Below are 16,678 nucleotides of genomic sequence, written 5' to 3'. Positions count from 1 at the left end.
AAGAGCAGCCTCAAAAGAAATGAGAATCAGCTGGAAATTTTTAAAACAGAAGTTTAAGAACCAGTTGTTCAGTCCAATAAAAAAAGGGCAGAACATTAAATTATCCTTCCAACTCTCACTCTATGAAGTCCCGAGAGGAGCATGTCTTAGGGAAGACTTACAGGTCTTCTTCCCTCATGTTCTCAACCCTCACCCTCCAGCAGTTCAGCTTTTATCTAGTTTATTACTAACTGAATTCCCACATCAGATTTCTCCTGAATAAAATGTTAAACAATTTTTTAGATGAAAAACAACCTGATGAAGTAATATAACTAGGTAACATCTAAAGTTATCCTTTGGTTTTAAATTCCTAAGATCCATTTTCTAAAACTAGAATAACCACTGAAATTGGTCCCCAACTAAGTTTAGTCCATATGCTTAATCACTGGGCTTTAATAGGCATACCTGTATTAATTTTAAAAATATATTATATAATAGTGTTCAATAGAAATCATAATAGCTAGTTCCCTTACCTTCCAATTAAGATTCAAGCTTCTATCCAATTTCAGATACAAATATAACAGTAGTCTATAACAGTAGTGTTGAGTAATTAATAAAAATGGTATACTAAGTTAACAAACAGGTTTACCTTATATAATAGTGACATTAAAATGCTGTTTCCACATCTCCTTTTAAAACACTCATGAGGATTTACTTCACATTTTGAAATATTTTTATCATTAATGTTGATATATACATTTTTAGAATCATTTTTTGTTCAAAATGCAAGCATAATTAACTCCAATTGCTCAATATTTCTGGAAGTACCCTTCAGCCCCTGGTCTTGTCACTATGCTACTTATTAAACTCTCCATCCAACAGTGTGTAGGAACAAGAAGACATGAAACCCCTACTGGCTATAACCCCTATGTTACCTATCTGATTACTTAATACTTTCATTTTAATATAAAACTAATTGAATGGCAAAAACTTAGGTTTGAAAATTACCTATGGGTTTCAGTTATCCATATTAAGTATCACTTCAAGAACTATGAATAGGGCTTCCCTGGTGGCGCAGTGGTTGAGGGTCCGCCTGCCGATGCAGGGGACGCGGGTTCGTGCCCCGGTCCAGGGGGATCCCGCGTGCCGCGGAGCAGCTGGGCCCGTGGGACATGGCCGCTGGGCCTGCGCGTCCAGAGCCTGTGCTCCGCAATGGGAGAAGCCACAGCAGTGAGAGGCCCGTGTACCGCAAAAAAAAAAAAAGAAGAACTATGAATAATTATACATAAGACTTCAACTGATTTCAACTGGACTATCACACTGACATTTTGACTACTATACTTCAAGGAAGACATAACAAAGCTAGGGAAAATCTAAAAAGGGCAACAAAATTCATTAAAACTATACAACTGATTTTAGGGGATATCATTAAAAACACAAAATTCAAAGCAGTCTGTATACCTCTCTGGTATGCTTCATAGTACCTTTTTAGAGCAATAGATTGCTGGCTGACTTATTCATTTTGCAAACTGAATAGTAAGAAAAGAACTTACAAGTGCTACTAACAAACTCTCTAAAATTTGAAACTTTATTATAGACAGTAAACCTCATAATACTGGAACAAGAAAGTAATCTCTTGGGGCTTAAAAGAGATGGTCATTGGAAAAGGTAAAATAATAGTACCCTCATTAATTAATGAACATGTGGCATGTGTAAATCCTCCTCCTCTCACACACACACCTGTCTCATTTCTCTTATACTTGACTAAGCAAGTGACATTTGGGTTTTTTGTTTGGTTTTTTGGGGGGGTTTTAGGCTGAGCCACGTGGCATGCAAGATCTTAGTTCCCCAACCAGGGACCGAACCTGGGCCCTCTGCAGTGGAAGCATGGAGTCCTAACCACTGGACCATCAAGGAACTCCCAGCAAGTGACATTTGATTAACACTTGATGAACAGGTAGATGGTACCTGGATGAAGAGCTAGGGAATTGGTAAAAAGCAGCTGGGCATAATTAACTGAAATCTGAATGCCCTGAAGCAGGAAAGAAGAACAGCAAGTTCCAGGCTTGCTGTGGCTGAAGCACAGAGTGTAAAAGACAGAAGCACAAGATAAACTTAGAAAGATAGGAGTTAAATCACACAAGACCTCAAAGGCCATGATAGGATTTTAATGTTTACTCTCAGGTCAGTAAAAAACACCAAAGGATTTTACACAAAAGGATGACACAACCAGCATTTTAAAAAGACTATTCTGGTTATCTGTGGAAAGTGAATTAGAGGAAGATTAAAGTATCTATGGAGATCAATTAAGAAACAGGGCAGCAATCTAGGTGAAAAATGATGGTAGCCTTGACTAGGATGATGGCAAGGTCAGGAGGCAGATCTAAGAGATAATTTAAAGACAAAACCAAGCAGTCTTAGGCATAACCAGCCTTCCAAATTGTCTGTACTTATCTATTTATTTATCTATTTATATCTTTAATGGTGCAAACAGAAACTTAAGTGTGACCCATTATTTAAATTATGTTTACAGGTTGAAAATTAAGTGACAAAAGAATGTACAATTAGAAAGAGAGTAGTCAAGAAACATACCCGTATATCTGATAATTGTAAACCAGCTATAAAATGAAAAGCATGTTTATATGATTACACATTTTTACTAGAAGTCTTAGAAACTTTACAAAATTTATGCCATTGTACAATATAGGTATAAATAACAAGTTGCATCTAAAGTAACACCACACACTGAAAAATTCTATAAGTGACGATGACCAAAATTCTATCTGCTGCTGATTAACAGAAGAACCTTACTCATGTATTGTTAGTTGTAATCTCTCATGCATAATGCAGAAATAGGATGTGTGTGTGTACACACACATATATACACACAGTAACAATTACAATAATTGGCTCCAGAAAACCCAATATACTTAATTTTAGATAGTACTGGTAAGTTCTTACAACTTAAATAGGAGTGTAACTGAGAAAATTAAAAATAATATATTCATTACAAAAATAAAAATATTGATTTCTACTTATAAATGCCACAAAAATGGAAGCCTTTTGTAATTTTAATGTTTGTATATATTTGTGTAAAATGCTTAACACAAATTATCTTTTTGTAATGATTATTTCTTCTTAAAATTTATATACACTTTTCCTAGAAGAACCCAGAACACCATCTGAAAAATCTGTTATACAAAAATAACCCTGAAGGCAGAATCCTAGCAGTGTATAGTAGAGAATTCTTACCAATTTTTCATCAACCGTTATGAGTTGCGTGTCTCGAGTTTGGTCCTGTGCCAACCTCCATGTGGAAGTGCTCAGCGACCTGCAGTGAAAGACTTTAAGTTAAAAAGTGATCCATGCAATGAGAAAAGAGAGGCAGACAAATCTTACAGAAACCAGCTACTTTAACAGTATCTGTCTTATAAAACAAAAAGAATAGAAAGAAATAGAAGAGGGCACAAAAATCCTTTTTCTCCCCAATTAGTTCTGTCTGCTGAGTTTCTGGCAGACTCTCACTTGACAGTTCACAACAGGCTGTACTTTATGGCAGTCTATAGGCTCTCTGTCATAGAAGGGCCGCCAGTGACAAGAACTGTTCTGCTCTCTATGAATGCACACTGGCTAGTTTGTCATTACAAGGAAGAAAAATGCAAAGCTATATCAACACTTCTGGAATGCTGATTCCTAAATGATGGCATCAGAAAGAAAAAGAAAAATCTCCATCATATTCTTAATGGACTAAAGTAAAAGTTGTAGAATTTAATTACATAATGGTAACAAAAAGTTCCTTCACTCTAATTTCAAAACAAAAGTTTAAATAGGAATGATTTGCATGATCATTTAAACCAATGTTATTAGTTTAATCCTGTGACCCATTCACAGAATTGAATAAAGTCTGAATAGCTGAAATAGAAATATTAAGTCAGAAATAAAATCAGCACAGAATCTAACTCCTTTGTATTAGCATGGTCCCACTCTCACCCCAAGGAAATTATGAAAAGCTAACAGATTTTTTTTATTTCATGTACACACTGTAGTTTATACTAATGAATGCAATAGCCATCGATGATTGTGACAATTTAGCATTTTAGAATTTTCCAAAATATTAAACCATCCTATGTAGATTTCTCTTTAGAAAGTAAGTTAGTATACACAATTGACTTGAGTTCCCAAACCAACTGAATAGAGTATTCAATTCTTTTATTTAATGCAATATAATCAGCAATAATTCATGCAAAACTTCATGCCAAATGTTCAACTTTCAACAGCTACATTGTACACAGCTTTATAGAAAATCTACCTACTAATAACATAAAGATAACTCATAATACAAAAGGCTTTGTTTCATGAACATATATTTTTTTAAAATATCAATTATTTCCCCTAATTAATACAATCCATTATCACTATAAATACCTTGCTCAGAAATCTATCCATACAAAATACACCTACATGGATATTATTTTAAATTATTTATACAAACAGTTAAAATATATGTTCTAGTTGTTATAATACTAAAGAAGTATAATTAAGTACCTTTTAAAATCTATTTACTCTGGAAATCACTAAGAGCAATAATATGACAATAAGAACATTTTGAGTATTTATAAATAAATCCATATATTGCAAGAAAAAAGTGAGGCAATGATAAGGGAACTCAGGAAAACTTGAAATATTAGAAGTACTAGTAAATGTAGGGACTTCCCTTGTGGTCCAGTGGGTAAGAATCTGCCTTCCAATGCAGGGGACGCGGCTTCGATCCCTGGTCGGGGAACTAAGATCCCACATACCGCAGGGCAACTAAGCCCACACACCACAACTATAAGCCCACGTGCTCTAGAGCCAGTGGGCCACAACTACTGAGTTCACACACCACAACTAGAGAGCCCACGCACCACAACTACTGAGCCTGCGTGCTCTAGAGCCCCCATGCCACACACAGAGACCACACACCACAACGAAAGATCCCTCATGCCACAACTAAGACCCGACACAGCCGAATAAATAAATATTTTAAAAGGAAAAGAAAATATAGCTATATTTCAAGAAAATGGAACTACCTAATTCCTCTAATGAATAGAAGTGTTAGATCAAAATAGTGGAAATTAGATTAAAACTCTGTAATCCACGAACTGTGTAATTTAAAATTATACAGTAGGTTTGACTGATTTAAACAATTTTCTTTTAAATTGTATGTTAAAATCTTATTGTACATTAGTTGTAACCCAAAGTAAATTTTTTAAAATGTTAAAGTATATATACTTTAATGGTAGATATATTTTAATAATTTTAGATTGATCTCCAACTAATCACAAGAACGAAGCTGTATGTCATTTTCTGTAAACAGATAACTATTATAAACAAATACACAGATGAAAAATTATGCTTATATTTTTATCAGCCTGTATGTAAAAGGCAACACAATAAAAGACAAAAGATGTTAAGTAAAATAATATTACCAGAAGAGTTAAAAATAAAAATAGGGCTTCCCTGGTGGCGCAGTGGTTGGGAATCTGCCTGCCAATGCAGGGGACACGGGTTCGAGCCCTGGTCTGGGAAGATCCCACATGCTGCGGAGCGGCTGGGCCTGTGAGCCATGGCCACTGAGCCTGCGCGTCCAGAGCCTATGCTCCGCAATGGGAGAGGCCACAACAGTGAGAGGCTCGCGCACCACCCGTGCGCCGCAACTGGAGAAAGCCCACGCACAGAAACGAAGACCTAACACAGCCAAAAATAAATAAATAAATAAATAATTTTTAAAAATAAAATAAAATAAAAATTTTTTGTAAGAAAAAGATAGGCTAGAATGCAAAGAAATTATAAGTAGAAATTCTTATTTATTATTTGAAACAATATATTCACATATAATTTATTTCAGAAAAATTTGCCTCAGTAAAAAACACATAATGTATATATGTATACGTATATATATGTGCATATGGGTTATATATATTAAGTCATGTGCTAAGTAGCTACTCCTGAAACACAGAGACAGCAATTCTTAAAAAACAAACCTCAGATGTGGAGAAAAATTTTCCTCCAATTCTAGATAGTTAAGGTAGCAACAGAGATCTAGAGTCAATTACAAACACAGCATTTAATTAATTATACCTACAAAATATAATCTACAGTTAATTTTAGATTAAATATGAACTATATAGCAAATATCTTTTTGTTTATTAGCCTGTAAAGAACATCACAACAGTGAAGTGGAAGAAGTAAAGAAAATATTTTTAGTCATATTAGAGTATAAAAACGTTACTAAACAAAATATAAAACCTAGAAAGCATAAAGTAAAAAATGACAGAAGCTACTACAAAAAAACTTCTAAACCAAAATAGTATAAATTAAGAATAAGACAGGTAGGGCTTCCCTGGTGGCGCAGTGGTTGAGAGTCCGCCTGCCGATGCAGGGGACACGTGTTCGTGCCCCGGTCCGGGAAGATCCCACATGCCACAGAGCGGCTGGGCCCGTGAGCCATGGCCGCTGAGCCTGCGCATCCGGAGCCTATGCTCCGCAACGGGAGAGGCCACGATAGTGAGAGGCCCACGTACCACACAAAAAAATAATAATAATAATAAGGTAACAAACAAGAAATCTTTACAACACAAAACAGTAAAGGATCAATATCCAAAATAGGTAGGGAATTCTCTGGCGGTCCAGTGGTTAGGATTCAGTGCTTTCACGGCTGGGGTCCCAGGTTTTATCCCACAAGCTGTGCAACAGGGCTAAAAAAAAAAAGTAAAAGAGCTCCTACAAATCGGTACACAGGAATAATGAGTTTCAAAGGAGGAAGTCAAACAAGAAAAAAACAAACAACCCAATTACAAATGGAAAAAGAATTTGAAGCCACATTTATCTAAAGATCTACAAATAACCAATAAGCACATGAAAAGATGCTCAACATTACTAATCACTAGGGAAATGCAAGTCAAACCTACAATGAGATATCACTTCATACCCATTAGGATGGTTAGGAAAAAATAAGCATTGGTGGAATATGGAGAAATTGGAACCCTTCTGCATTGCTGGTGGGAATGTAAAATGCAGTTGCTGTGGAAAACAGTATGGCAATTCCTAAAAAAACTAAACAGAATTAACATGTGATCCAGCAATTCCACTTATGGGTATATATCCAAAATAACTGAAAGGAGGGACTCAAACAGATATGTGTAATATTCATAGCAGCATTATTAGCAACAGCCAACAGTCAAATATTAATAATCATATTTTATTGGGCCATGTATCATAATACTAGGAAGTGTACATACAGAAATGACTAATATGTAATGATTAGTAAATAAATGGTAATTTTATCTTGCTATTTAGTTCCCCTTTTTTTTTTGGCTGCATTGGGTCTTAGTTGGAGCACACAGGATCTTCATTGAGCGTGCGGGATCTTTTGTCTCCACACACAGGCTCTTCGTTATGGCACACAGGCTTCTCTCTAGTTGTGGTGTGCGGGTTTTCTCTTCTCTAGTTGCAGTGTGCAGGCTCCAGGGCACATGGGCTCTGTAGTTTGCAGCATGTGGGCTCTCTCATTGAGGCGCACGAGCTCAGTAGTTGTGGCGCACGAGCTTAGTTGCCCTGTGGCATGTGGGATCTTAATTCCCAGACCAGGGATCAAACCCATGTCCCCTGCATTGGAAGGTGGATTCTTTACCACTGGACCACCAGGGAAGTCCCTAGTACCCATTTTTGAGAAACTTAAAAATTTTGTTTGCTTCATGAACTTGCCTTGCTATCTACCCATTTGTTTTAACTGGTCTGTTCACATTTCCAAGTTTCTTAAGTGTCAATCTTAATTCTGAGCCCAAAGGGCTGTGACTGTTACTAATCAATTATTATTAGAGTATACAAACAATTTATTCTATTTAGTTTTTTTGTATAAGTTTCCTGTAAGACAATGAGGTATCCTGGAAATGGATATTAAGAGATCTTATTTCTAACTCTGAATTTTACTACTTACTGTTGTGTCTATGAGCAAATCACTTAACGTCTCTGCATCTCGATTTCATTTTTGTAAATGTGTAAAATGAGGACTTGTTCCTCTCTTCTTTTTCTACTGAAGAGTCTATGTGATTCTAATAAGTGGAACTGATTATAGTTCTAGTTTAATAATTCCCTATGAAAATGCTATGGAATAACTACTCAACTCATAATCTGATTTTCTTTAAAAATCTAAGGAGTTACAACTTTCAAAAGCATATACACATTTGTTTATCCATTAATTTCATGATGAACATTTGGGTTGTTTCTGCTAAAGATATTCACGTGCAGTTTTTGTGAGGACATAAGTTTGCAACTCTTTGGGTAAATACCTAGGAACACAACTCATGGCTTATATGTTAAGACTATGCTTAGCTTTGTAAAAAACTGCCACACTGTCTCCCAAAGTGGGTGTTCCATTTTGCATTCCCACCAGCAATAAATGAGTCTTCCTGTTCTCTTCATTCTCACAAGTGTTTGGTGTTGTCAGTTTCTTGGATTTTACCTATTTTAATAGGTGTGTAGTGGCATCTCATTGTTGTTTTAATTTTCAATTCCCTAATGACATATGATGTTGAGGCACCTTTTCATATGCTTATTTTGCATTTACATATCTTCTTTGGTGAGGTATCTGTTCAGATCTTTTGCCTATTTTTAAATTGAATTTTTTTTCCTTATTGTTGAATTTTGAATTCTTTGTATATTGTAGATAAAAATTATTTATCAGATGTGTTTCGCAAATACTGTCTCCAACTCTGTGCTTTTCTTTCTCTTAAAGTGTCTTTCAAAGAGCAGAAGCTTTTAATTTTAATGAAGTCCAACTCATCTATATTTTTCTTTCATGGATGGTGTTTTTGATGTTGTATCTAAAAACTCAGCCCCAAACCAAGGTACCTAGATTTTCTCTTATGTTATGTTCTAGAAGTTTGATAGTTTTGCTTCTTACATTTAGATCCATGATCCATTTTGAGTTAATTTTCGTGAAAGGTGTAAGGTCAATGTGTAGATTCTTTTTTTTTTTTGGCATGTGGTTATGTTCCAGTTCCACTTATTAAAAAGATTATCTTTTCTCCACTGGATTGCCTTTGCTCCTTCCTCCAAGATCAGTTACCTATCTTTGACTAGTCTATTTCTGGACTATCAATTCTACCCATTGATTTATTTGCTGATCACTGTGTTGATTATTGCAGCTGTATACTAAATCTTGAAGTCAGTTAGTGTCAGTCCTCTTTGTTATTCTTCTTCACTATTATATTGAATATTTTGAGTCTTCTGCCTTCCAGTATATAATCAGTTTCTTGACATCCACAAAGTAGCTTGCTGGGGTTTTGATTGGAACTGTGCTGAATCTATACATCAAGTTGGGAGGAAATGACATTTTAACAATATTGAATCTTCCTATCCATGTATATTTATTAGGATCTTCTTTGGTTTTTTTTCATCAAAGTTTTGTGGTTTTCTACATAGACGTCTTACAAATACTTTTTTAATACTTCAAAATATACTCTTCAAAAAGTCTTAATGGTGAAAAGATAAAAAGAAATCATTTGCAGTAAAAATAGTATCTGAATAAGAATCATATTGCTGACTCCAAGTACTAACACTATTCTCCTCCTGAAGCAAATTAACTTTATCAACTAAGAATAGTAAAACTCCCATATTATTGTAGCAGTTTGAAAACATGGCTCCAAATTCCTTTGACACTCTTCCTTCCCATGAGGGGCTGGAGGTCTATGTTCCCTATTCCTAGAATCTAGTCCTGTGACACCTTGATCAATATAATATGGAAGTGAGGCTATGCATATTTCCAGGCTCAGACCTTAAAAAGCTAACAGTTTCCACTTCTTCTCTCTTAGAACATTGTTTCTTGGGATATTCTCTCTTGGAACCCAGCCACCATGTTGTGAGGAAGTCCAGCCTGCCCCACAAAAACCCATGTGAAGAGGAATCAACAGCCAATACCACTTTGCTAGCCAAGTGGGCGAGCTATTAGACATGATCCTCTAGCCCAAGTTGAGCCATCCCAGCAGACACCACCTGCAGCAGAGATAAGCTTCCCTGCCAAGCCCTGCCCAAATTTCAGATTTCTGAGTAAAACAAATGACTGTTGCTGTTTCAAGCAAATGAATATTGGGGTACTTTGTGTTCAACTATAGATAAACAAAAACATCCTTACAAATAACTGAATATGGTTTTAAAAACATTAAAATTAAACCAGTAACCTCTATGGACCAGAAATGATCTGCTGGACTTATAGATAAAGTAAAATTCCTAATCCTATAAAAATTATTAATGAATCAATGAATCCTCAGCCTTTTGACTAAAACCAATTATGCTTGTTGTCAATTTACCGCAAACTGAATTAACCCAAATTCACATTAAATCAGAAAGTGTTCAGTTCCATACTAAAACATAAGGAAATATTACTAAAAGTTCTAGCAGAAATAATAAGGTAATAATATATCCATATACTTTGTGCCACAATAACTATCTCAGGCTTAAAATATGTTGATATTTGGGTCAGTCACCTTCAAGTTGATGATCTTAAAGCTCTTCAAAATCTTGAATCTATAGAGAAAATTTAAACTGTCTTCATCATACTGTACTCACTAGATGGAAGCAAGAAAGAATGAATTGTTAACAGAAAAAATAAAAATGGGAGGTCAAGGGCTTCCCTGGTGGCACAGCAGTTAAGAATCCACCTGCCAATGCAGGGGACACGAGTTTGAGCCCTAGTCCAGGAAGATCCCACATGCCATGGAGCAGCTAAGGCCATGCGCCACAACTACTGAGCCCACGTGCCACAACTACTGAAGCCCATGCACCTAGAGCCCGTGCTCCACGAGAGAAGCTACTGTAATGAGAAGCCCTCGCACCGCAACGAAGAGTAGCCCCCACCTGCCGCAACTAGAGAAAGCCTGTGTGCAGCAATGAAGACCCAATGCAGCCTAAATAAATAAATAAATAATTTTTTAAAAAGGAAAAAGATGGGAGGTCAGGAGACCATCTTAATATTCTGGGAAAATATGTAGAGTAAAAGGAAAGGCAAAGATCCTATAAATTTGGTTAATGCAGTGGAAATAACAGTGATGACAGTTTATAATCTATTCACAAATTAGTTATTTAATTCTAAATCAGATTTATTGCAATAATTTTTAATCTTTACATAAGTACTTAATATTATCTTAAAATGTTCAACTGGTCAAGTCAGTAAAAATTATAATATCCTGCTCATAGATATTTTCCCTTTCTTCTGAGCCAGGTAGAACTTGTAGCAGGATCTTATAGCTGTTGTGCCTCTGGACACAGCTCAAGCCAAAACCTTAAAGTAATCCTTTGAGAGTCATCCAACAGACTAAGGAGATTTGTGCAAGAGGGATAAGAGTAATTATGCTCACATACCAGACTTTGGAATGGAACTGAAGAGTAATAAGGAGGAGAATGTGGGCAAGGTTTCACAGGGTGGTAACAAAGAAACTGGAGGGCATGATGGAAAATGTAAAGGAGAAAGAAATATACCCAAGTTTATACCAACAGGATATCAAAATAAATATACATGAGCTTAAAACAAAGAGAATAAGAGATATAGGTGTCATGGTGATGATAATTATATTACAAAACACAACAAATATATGTGAAAAGTTCATATTTAGGAAGGTCAAATCATTGAGCTACACTGGCCATTAAAGAATAACTTTACTGGTCTGGAACGCCTTAAAGGAAGGAATTGAGTTGCTGTACTTTGTCATGTCTTATAAATAATTGGAAGCTAATTTACCATAAAGATGTCAGTTTTTAATCTACAAATTAAATATAATAATAATAAACAACCTAGCAGAATTTTTATAAAATTAGATGATCCTTATCAGGAAGAAAAAATTCACAAAAATAACCAAGAAAATTTTGAAAAACAACTACAGGCATATCTCGGAGATATTACAGGTTCAGTTCCAGACTACTGCAATAAAGCAAATATAGCAATAAAGCAAGTCACAAATGTTTTGGTTTCCCAGAGCATATAACAGTTATATTTATACTACACTGTGATCTATTAAGTGTGCAATAGCATTGTATCTTTTTTTAAAAAAGTACATACCTTTATTTTAAAATAACTTTATTGCTAAAAAATGCAACCATCATCTGAGTCTTCAGCAAATCATAATCTTTTTGCAATAGTAAATCAAAGATCACTGATCAGGCTTCCCTGGTGGCACAGTGGTTGAGAGTCCGCCTGCCGATGCAGGGCACAGGGGTTTGTGCCCCAGTCCGGGAATATCCCACATGCCGCGGAGCGGCTGGGCCCGTGAGCCATGGCTGCTGAGCCTGCGCATCCGGAGCCTGTGCTCCGCAACAGGAGAGGCCACAAAAGTGAGAGATCCGTGTACCGTAAAAAAATAAAATAAAATAAAATAAAATAAAATAAAATAATAAATTTACTTATTTATTTATTTTTGGCTGCATTAAGTCTTCATTGCTACATGTGGGCTTTCTCTAGTTGCAGTAAGTGGGGGCCACTCTTTGTTGCGGTGCGCGGGCTTCTCATTGCGGTGGCTTCTCTTGTTGCAGAGCACGGGCTCTAGGCAAGCGGGCTTCAGTAGTTGCAGCAGGTGGGCTCAGTAGTTGTGGCTCACTGGCTCTAGAGCACAGGCTCAGTAGTTGTGGCGCACCGGCTTAGTTGCTCCACGGCATGTGGGATCTTCCCGAACCAGGGCTTGAACCCGTATCCCCTGCATTGGCAGGCAGATTCTTAACCACTGCACCACCAGGGAAGCCGTGAAAAACACTTTAAGGAAAGAAAAGACAAGCACAGAGTGGGAGAAAACATTTGCAAAACACATATCTGATAAATAACTTTTATTTACAATATATAAAGAACTCTTAAAATTCCAACAATAAGAAAACCCAATCAAAAGGGAGCAAAAGACCTGAATAGACACCTCACCAAAGAAGATATATAGATGGCAAAAAAGCATATGAAAGTGCCTCAACATCATATGTCATCAGGGAATTGAAAATGAAGACAAAAATGAGATGCCACTACATAGTAATTAGAATAACTAAAATCCAAAAAACTGACACCAAATACTGATAAGCATGTGGAGCAAGAAGACATCTCATTCACGCTGGTAGGAATGCAAAATGGTATGTAGAGCCACTTTAGAAGACAGTTTGGCAGCTTCGTACCAAGCTAAACAGTCTCAACATACAATCCAGCAACTGTGTTACTAGGGTTTACCCAACTGAACTGAAATCATATGTCCACACAAAATCTGCACAGGAATGTTTATCACAGCTTTATTCATAATTGCCCAAAACTGGAAACCACCAAGATGTCATCTTCAATAAGTAAACTGGTGAACTGTGGTAGAACCATACAATGGAATGTAATTTAGTAAGGAAAAGAAATGGTCTGGAGAAAATATTTGCAAACCACTTATGTGACGAGGTATATGCAAAATATATAGAGAACTAGTTAAACTCAACAACAAAACAACCACCAACTCAATTCAAAAATGAACAAAGGACTTAAATAGACATCTCTCCAAAGGAGGTATACAAATGACCAATAAGCACATGAAAAGATCTTCAATATCGCTAATTATGAAGGAAATGTAAATTAAAACCAAGAGATACTACATCTTACTCATTAGGATGGCAAAAGGAACAAGGGAGGGAGAGAGGAAGAAAGGAGCAAGTATTGGCAAGGATATGGAGAAATTGAAACCAGTTAGAATGTAAAATGGTGGAGGTGTTATGGAAAACAGTATGACAATTCCTCAAAAAATTAAAAATAGAATTACCATATCATCAGGCAATTCTACTTTGGCTATTTAACCAAAATAATTGAAAGCAGGGACTCAACGAGGTTTTTGTTCACCAAATGTTAATAGCAGCATTATTGACGGTAGCCAAAAAGTGAAAAAAATCAAGTGTCCACTGGTGGATAAATGGATTAAAAACAATGTGGTATATATGTACAATGAAATTTTATTCAGCCTTGAAAAGCAAGAAAACTCTGACATATGCTACAACAGGGATGAAACTTGAAGAAATGTTAAGTGAAATAAGCCAGTCAGAGAAGGACAAACAGTGCATGATTTCTATTCATATGAAGTACCGAAAGTAGTCAAATTCTTAGACAGAAAGTAGAATGGTGGGTGCCAGGGGCTAGTGACACAGGATAATGGCGAGTTATTGTTTAACCAGTACAGAGTTTCAGTTTTGGAAGATGACAAAAAGTTCCAGGGCTATATGGTGGTGACGGTTTCAAAATAGTATGAATGTACTTAATGTCACTAAACTACACTTTAAAATGGTGCAAATGGTAAATTTTGTGTTATGTATATTTTACAATTAATAAAAAAAAGACTATGCCTTGTGAAGAAACTGCTGAACCCTGGTTTACACTACCAATAAAGAGAAACATACAAACAAAAGTTTGTCAAAGCCAAAGATTTATAGTTTTGCCTAGAGAAAGTCTCTCCATGTATGTATGTAGAAGTACTCTCTATGTATCAATCACTCATATCTCTACAAATTTTTAGAAGACTAAATTGAAGCTGTTAAACCCACGTGCCACGGAGCCCACATGCCACGGAGCGGCTAGGCCCATGAGCCATGGCCACTGAGCCTGTGCATCAGGAGCCTGTGCTCCGCAACGGGAGAGGCCACAACAGTAAGAGGCCTGCATACCACAAAAAAAAAAAAAAAAAAAGGACCAAAAATGTAGTTTTTTGTTTTTTGCGGTACGCGGGCCTCTCACTGTTGTGGCCTCTCCCGTTGCGGAGCACAGGCTCCAGACACGCAGGCTCCACGGCATGTGGGATCCTCCCAGACTGGGGCACGAACCCGTGTCCCATGCACCAGCAGGCGGACTCTCAACCACTGCGCCACCAGGGAAGCCCCCATTTTTGGTCTTTAAGGTCAACATGATTTATTTACTTGTGCCTCCAAAGCTCAGAAGGGGTCAAAAAGTCGTTATATGATTTGCTTCACACCACCTTTAATGCTACTGCTTCATCATAGACAGCCCATCTAACTTTTTTTTAAAAAGGCTATGTATTTTATATTCTTTTATCTTCACTTTGAACTATTCGAACTTGTTGCTTATTTGCTTCAATTTAAGAATCTTTACTTTAAAACTTTTAACCACTATAAAACGATCAGGGATTGGTTTGAATCGTATGTAGAAATTGTAACACATGATAGTTGAACAGCACAGCATTCATTATCTAGCAATGTTACACCAAAGAGAAAGCTAGTTGGTAGGTATTGCTTACTCTTCACAAAGATGGAGTGTATGTCCATCAGGAAATCTGGTACACTTAGGCACACTATTTCTTAAAGGCTGACGATTACATGATTAAGAATAATTACAAATACATTGAGAAGAAAAAAATCACTAACATTCATATTCGTTTCATTTTTTTAAGTGAAAAATGGTCACATAGTGACTTCAGAGTTGGTCAGAGCCATGTTAAAATTCCGTATCTGCCACTTAAGAGCAAAACAATCCTGAACAAATTACTTCACAACTCTGCACTTCATTTCCTCATCTGCAAAAATAAGGATAATAATACCTCACAGGATGACTGTCAGAATTAAATAACATGTTAAATAATTGACATGGAGGGCCTGGTGTAGAAAGAAATAAATCTTCTTTCCTTTCCCTCCAATAACAAATAAAACCAGTTCATTTAGTGGCAAGAGAGGAAAAGGAACCCTACAAAGGATTAACAAACACATATTTCTCAGATTTTCCCTAAGAAATGTAAACAGCTAACTTCTTTTTCTGTCTAATTAACCACAAAATACTACAAAATCCATTACTCTATTTCTGTCCTTATTCCCTCTCAGCTGGACTAATACATCCAACACTTAACTGGCCTCCCTGACTCTAGTCTTATCTTCCTTAAAGGCGTCTTCCACATCATCAGTGAATTACATCCTATCATGCCACTCCTTTGCTTAAAATCCTTCATTGGCTGGTAGTAGTTTACTTTTAAAAATGGAAGTATTTAACAATGGAGTACCACGATATTTATAATTTACTTTCAAATAGATTAGATAATAAAGACTATATGTGTATGTGCATTTTGCTCATATACATATATATGCATATATAATCATACATGTATTTTTCTTTTCTATATACATATAATACATAAATGCAAAATGAGCAAAAAACAGCAAAATATTTACAATGTTAAATTTATGTGGTGGGTTTATGGATTCATTATACTCTATTGCATGTGTGAAGATTTTTATAAAAAGTTGTAAAATTGAAAACAAAATGGAAAATATTATAATATTACAATTAGCATGCTTCATCTATGGAAAAATCGAAAAGAAATAAGAATGTATTTGCTTAAATATGCATAGACAAATTCCAAGCATAAGAAACTGATAACAATGATTTCTTGGGGGTGGGGGTGGGGAGAGCAGTGGTAAATGGGGAACGGAGATGAGAGGAAGACCCTTACATGCTATTTATTTTATAAACACAGAACTCTGTGACTGTATTATCAATTCAAAATATTACATTAGAAAGTAGTGTTGACCATATTTTTACTCAATGCATATGGTTACTGTGAGGATTAAATGAGACAACATATATAAAGCCTTAGTAAGTGCTTGGCACTTGGCCAAGGATCAATAAATGTTTTAGCTAAGTCTAGCTGTTGAAGTAAGAAAAAAAATC

At 36.0% G+C, this 16,678-nt stretch overlaps 1 protein-coding gene across 3 annotated transcripts in view; it reads right to left on the bottom strand.

The window, feature by feature from the left end:
• The window catches only part of NDUFS4 (NADH:ubiquinone oxidoreductase subunit S4), a 119,476-nt gene that overhangs the window by 69,253 nt on the left and 33,545 nt on the right, over positions 1-16,678 (bottom strand). For all 3 annotated transcript variants that reach the window (XM_067730667.1, XM_067730666.1, XM_067730668.1), the window contains exon 2: positions 3,232-3,310. In XM_067730667.1, coding sequence (XP_067586768.1) covers positions 3,232-3,310 — 79 coding nt within the window. The remainder of the gene's footprint in view (positions 1-3,231; positions 3,311-16,678) is intronic.

The sequence above is a fragment of the Pseudorca crassidens genome, chromosome 3 (assembly GCF_039906515.1).
Source record: "Pseudorca crassidens isolate mPseCra1 chromosome 3, mPseCra1.hap1, whole genome shotgun sequence".
Classification (NCBI taxonomy): Eukaryota; Metazoa; Chordata; class Mammalia; order Artiodactyla; family Delphinidae; genus Pseudorca; species Pseudorca crassidens.
This window is presented reverse-complemented; position numbering and strand designations above follow the sequence as displayed.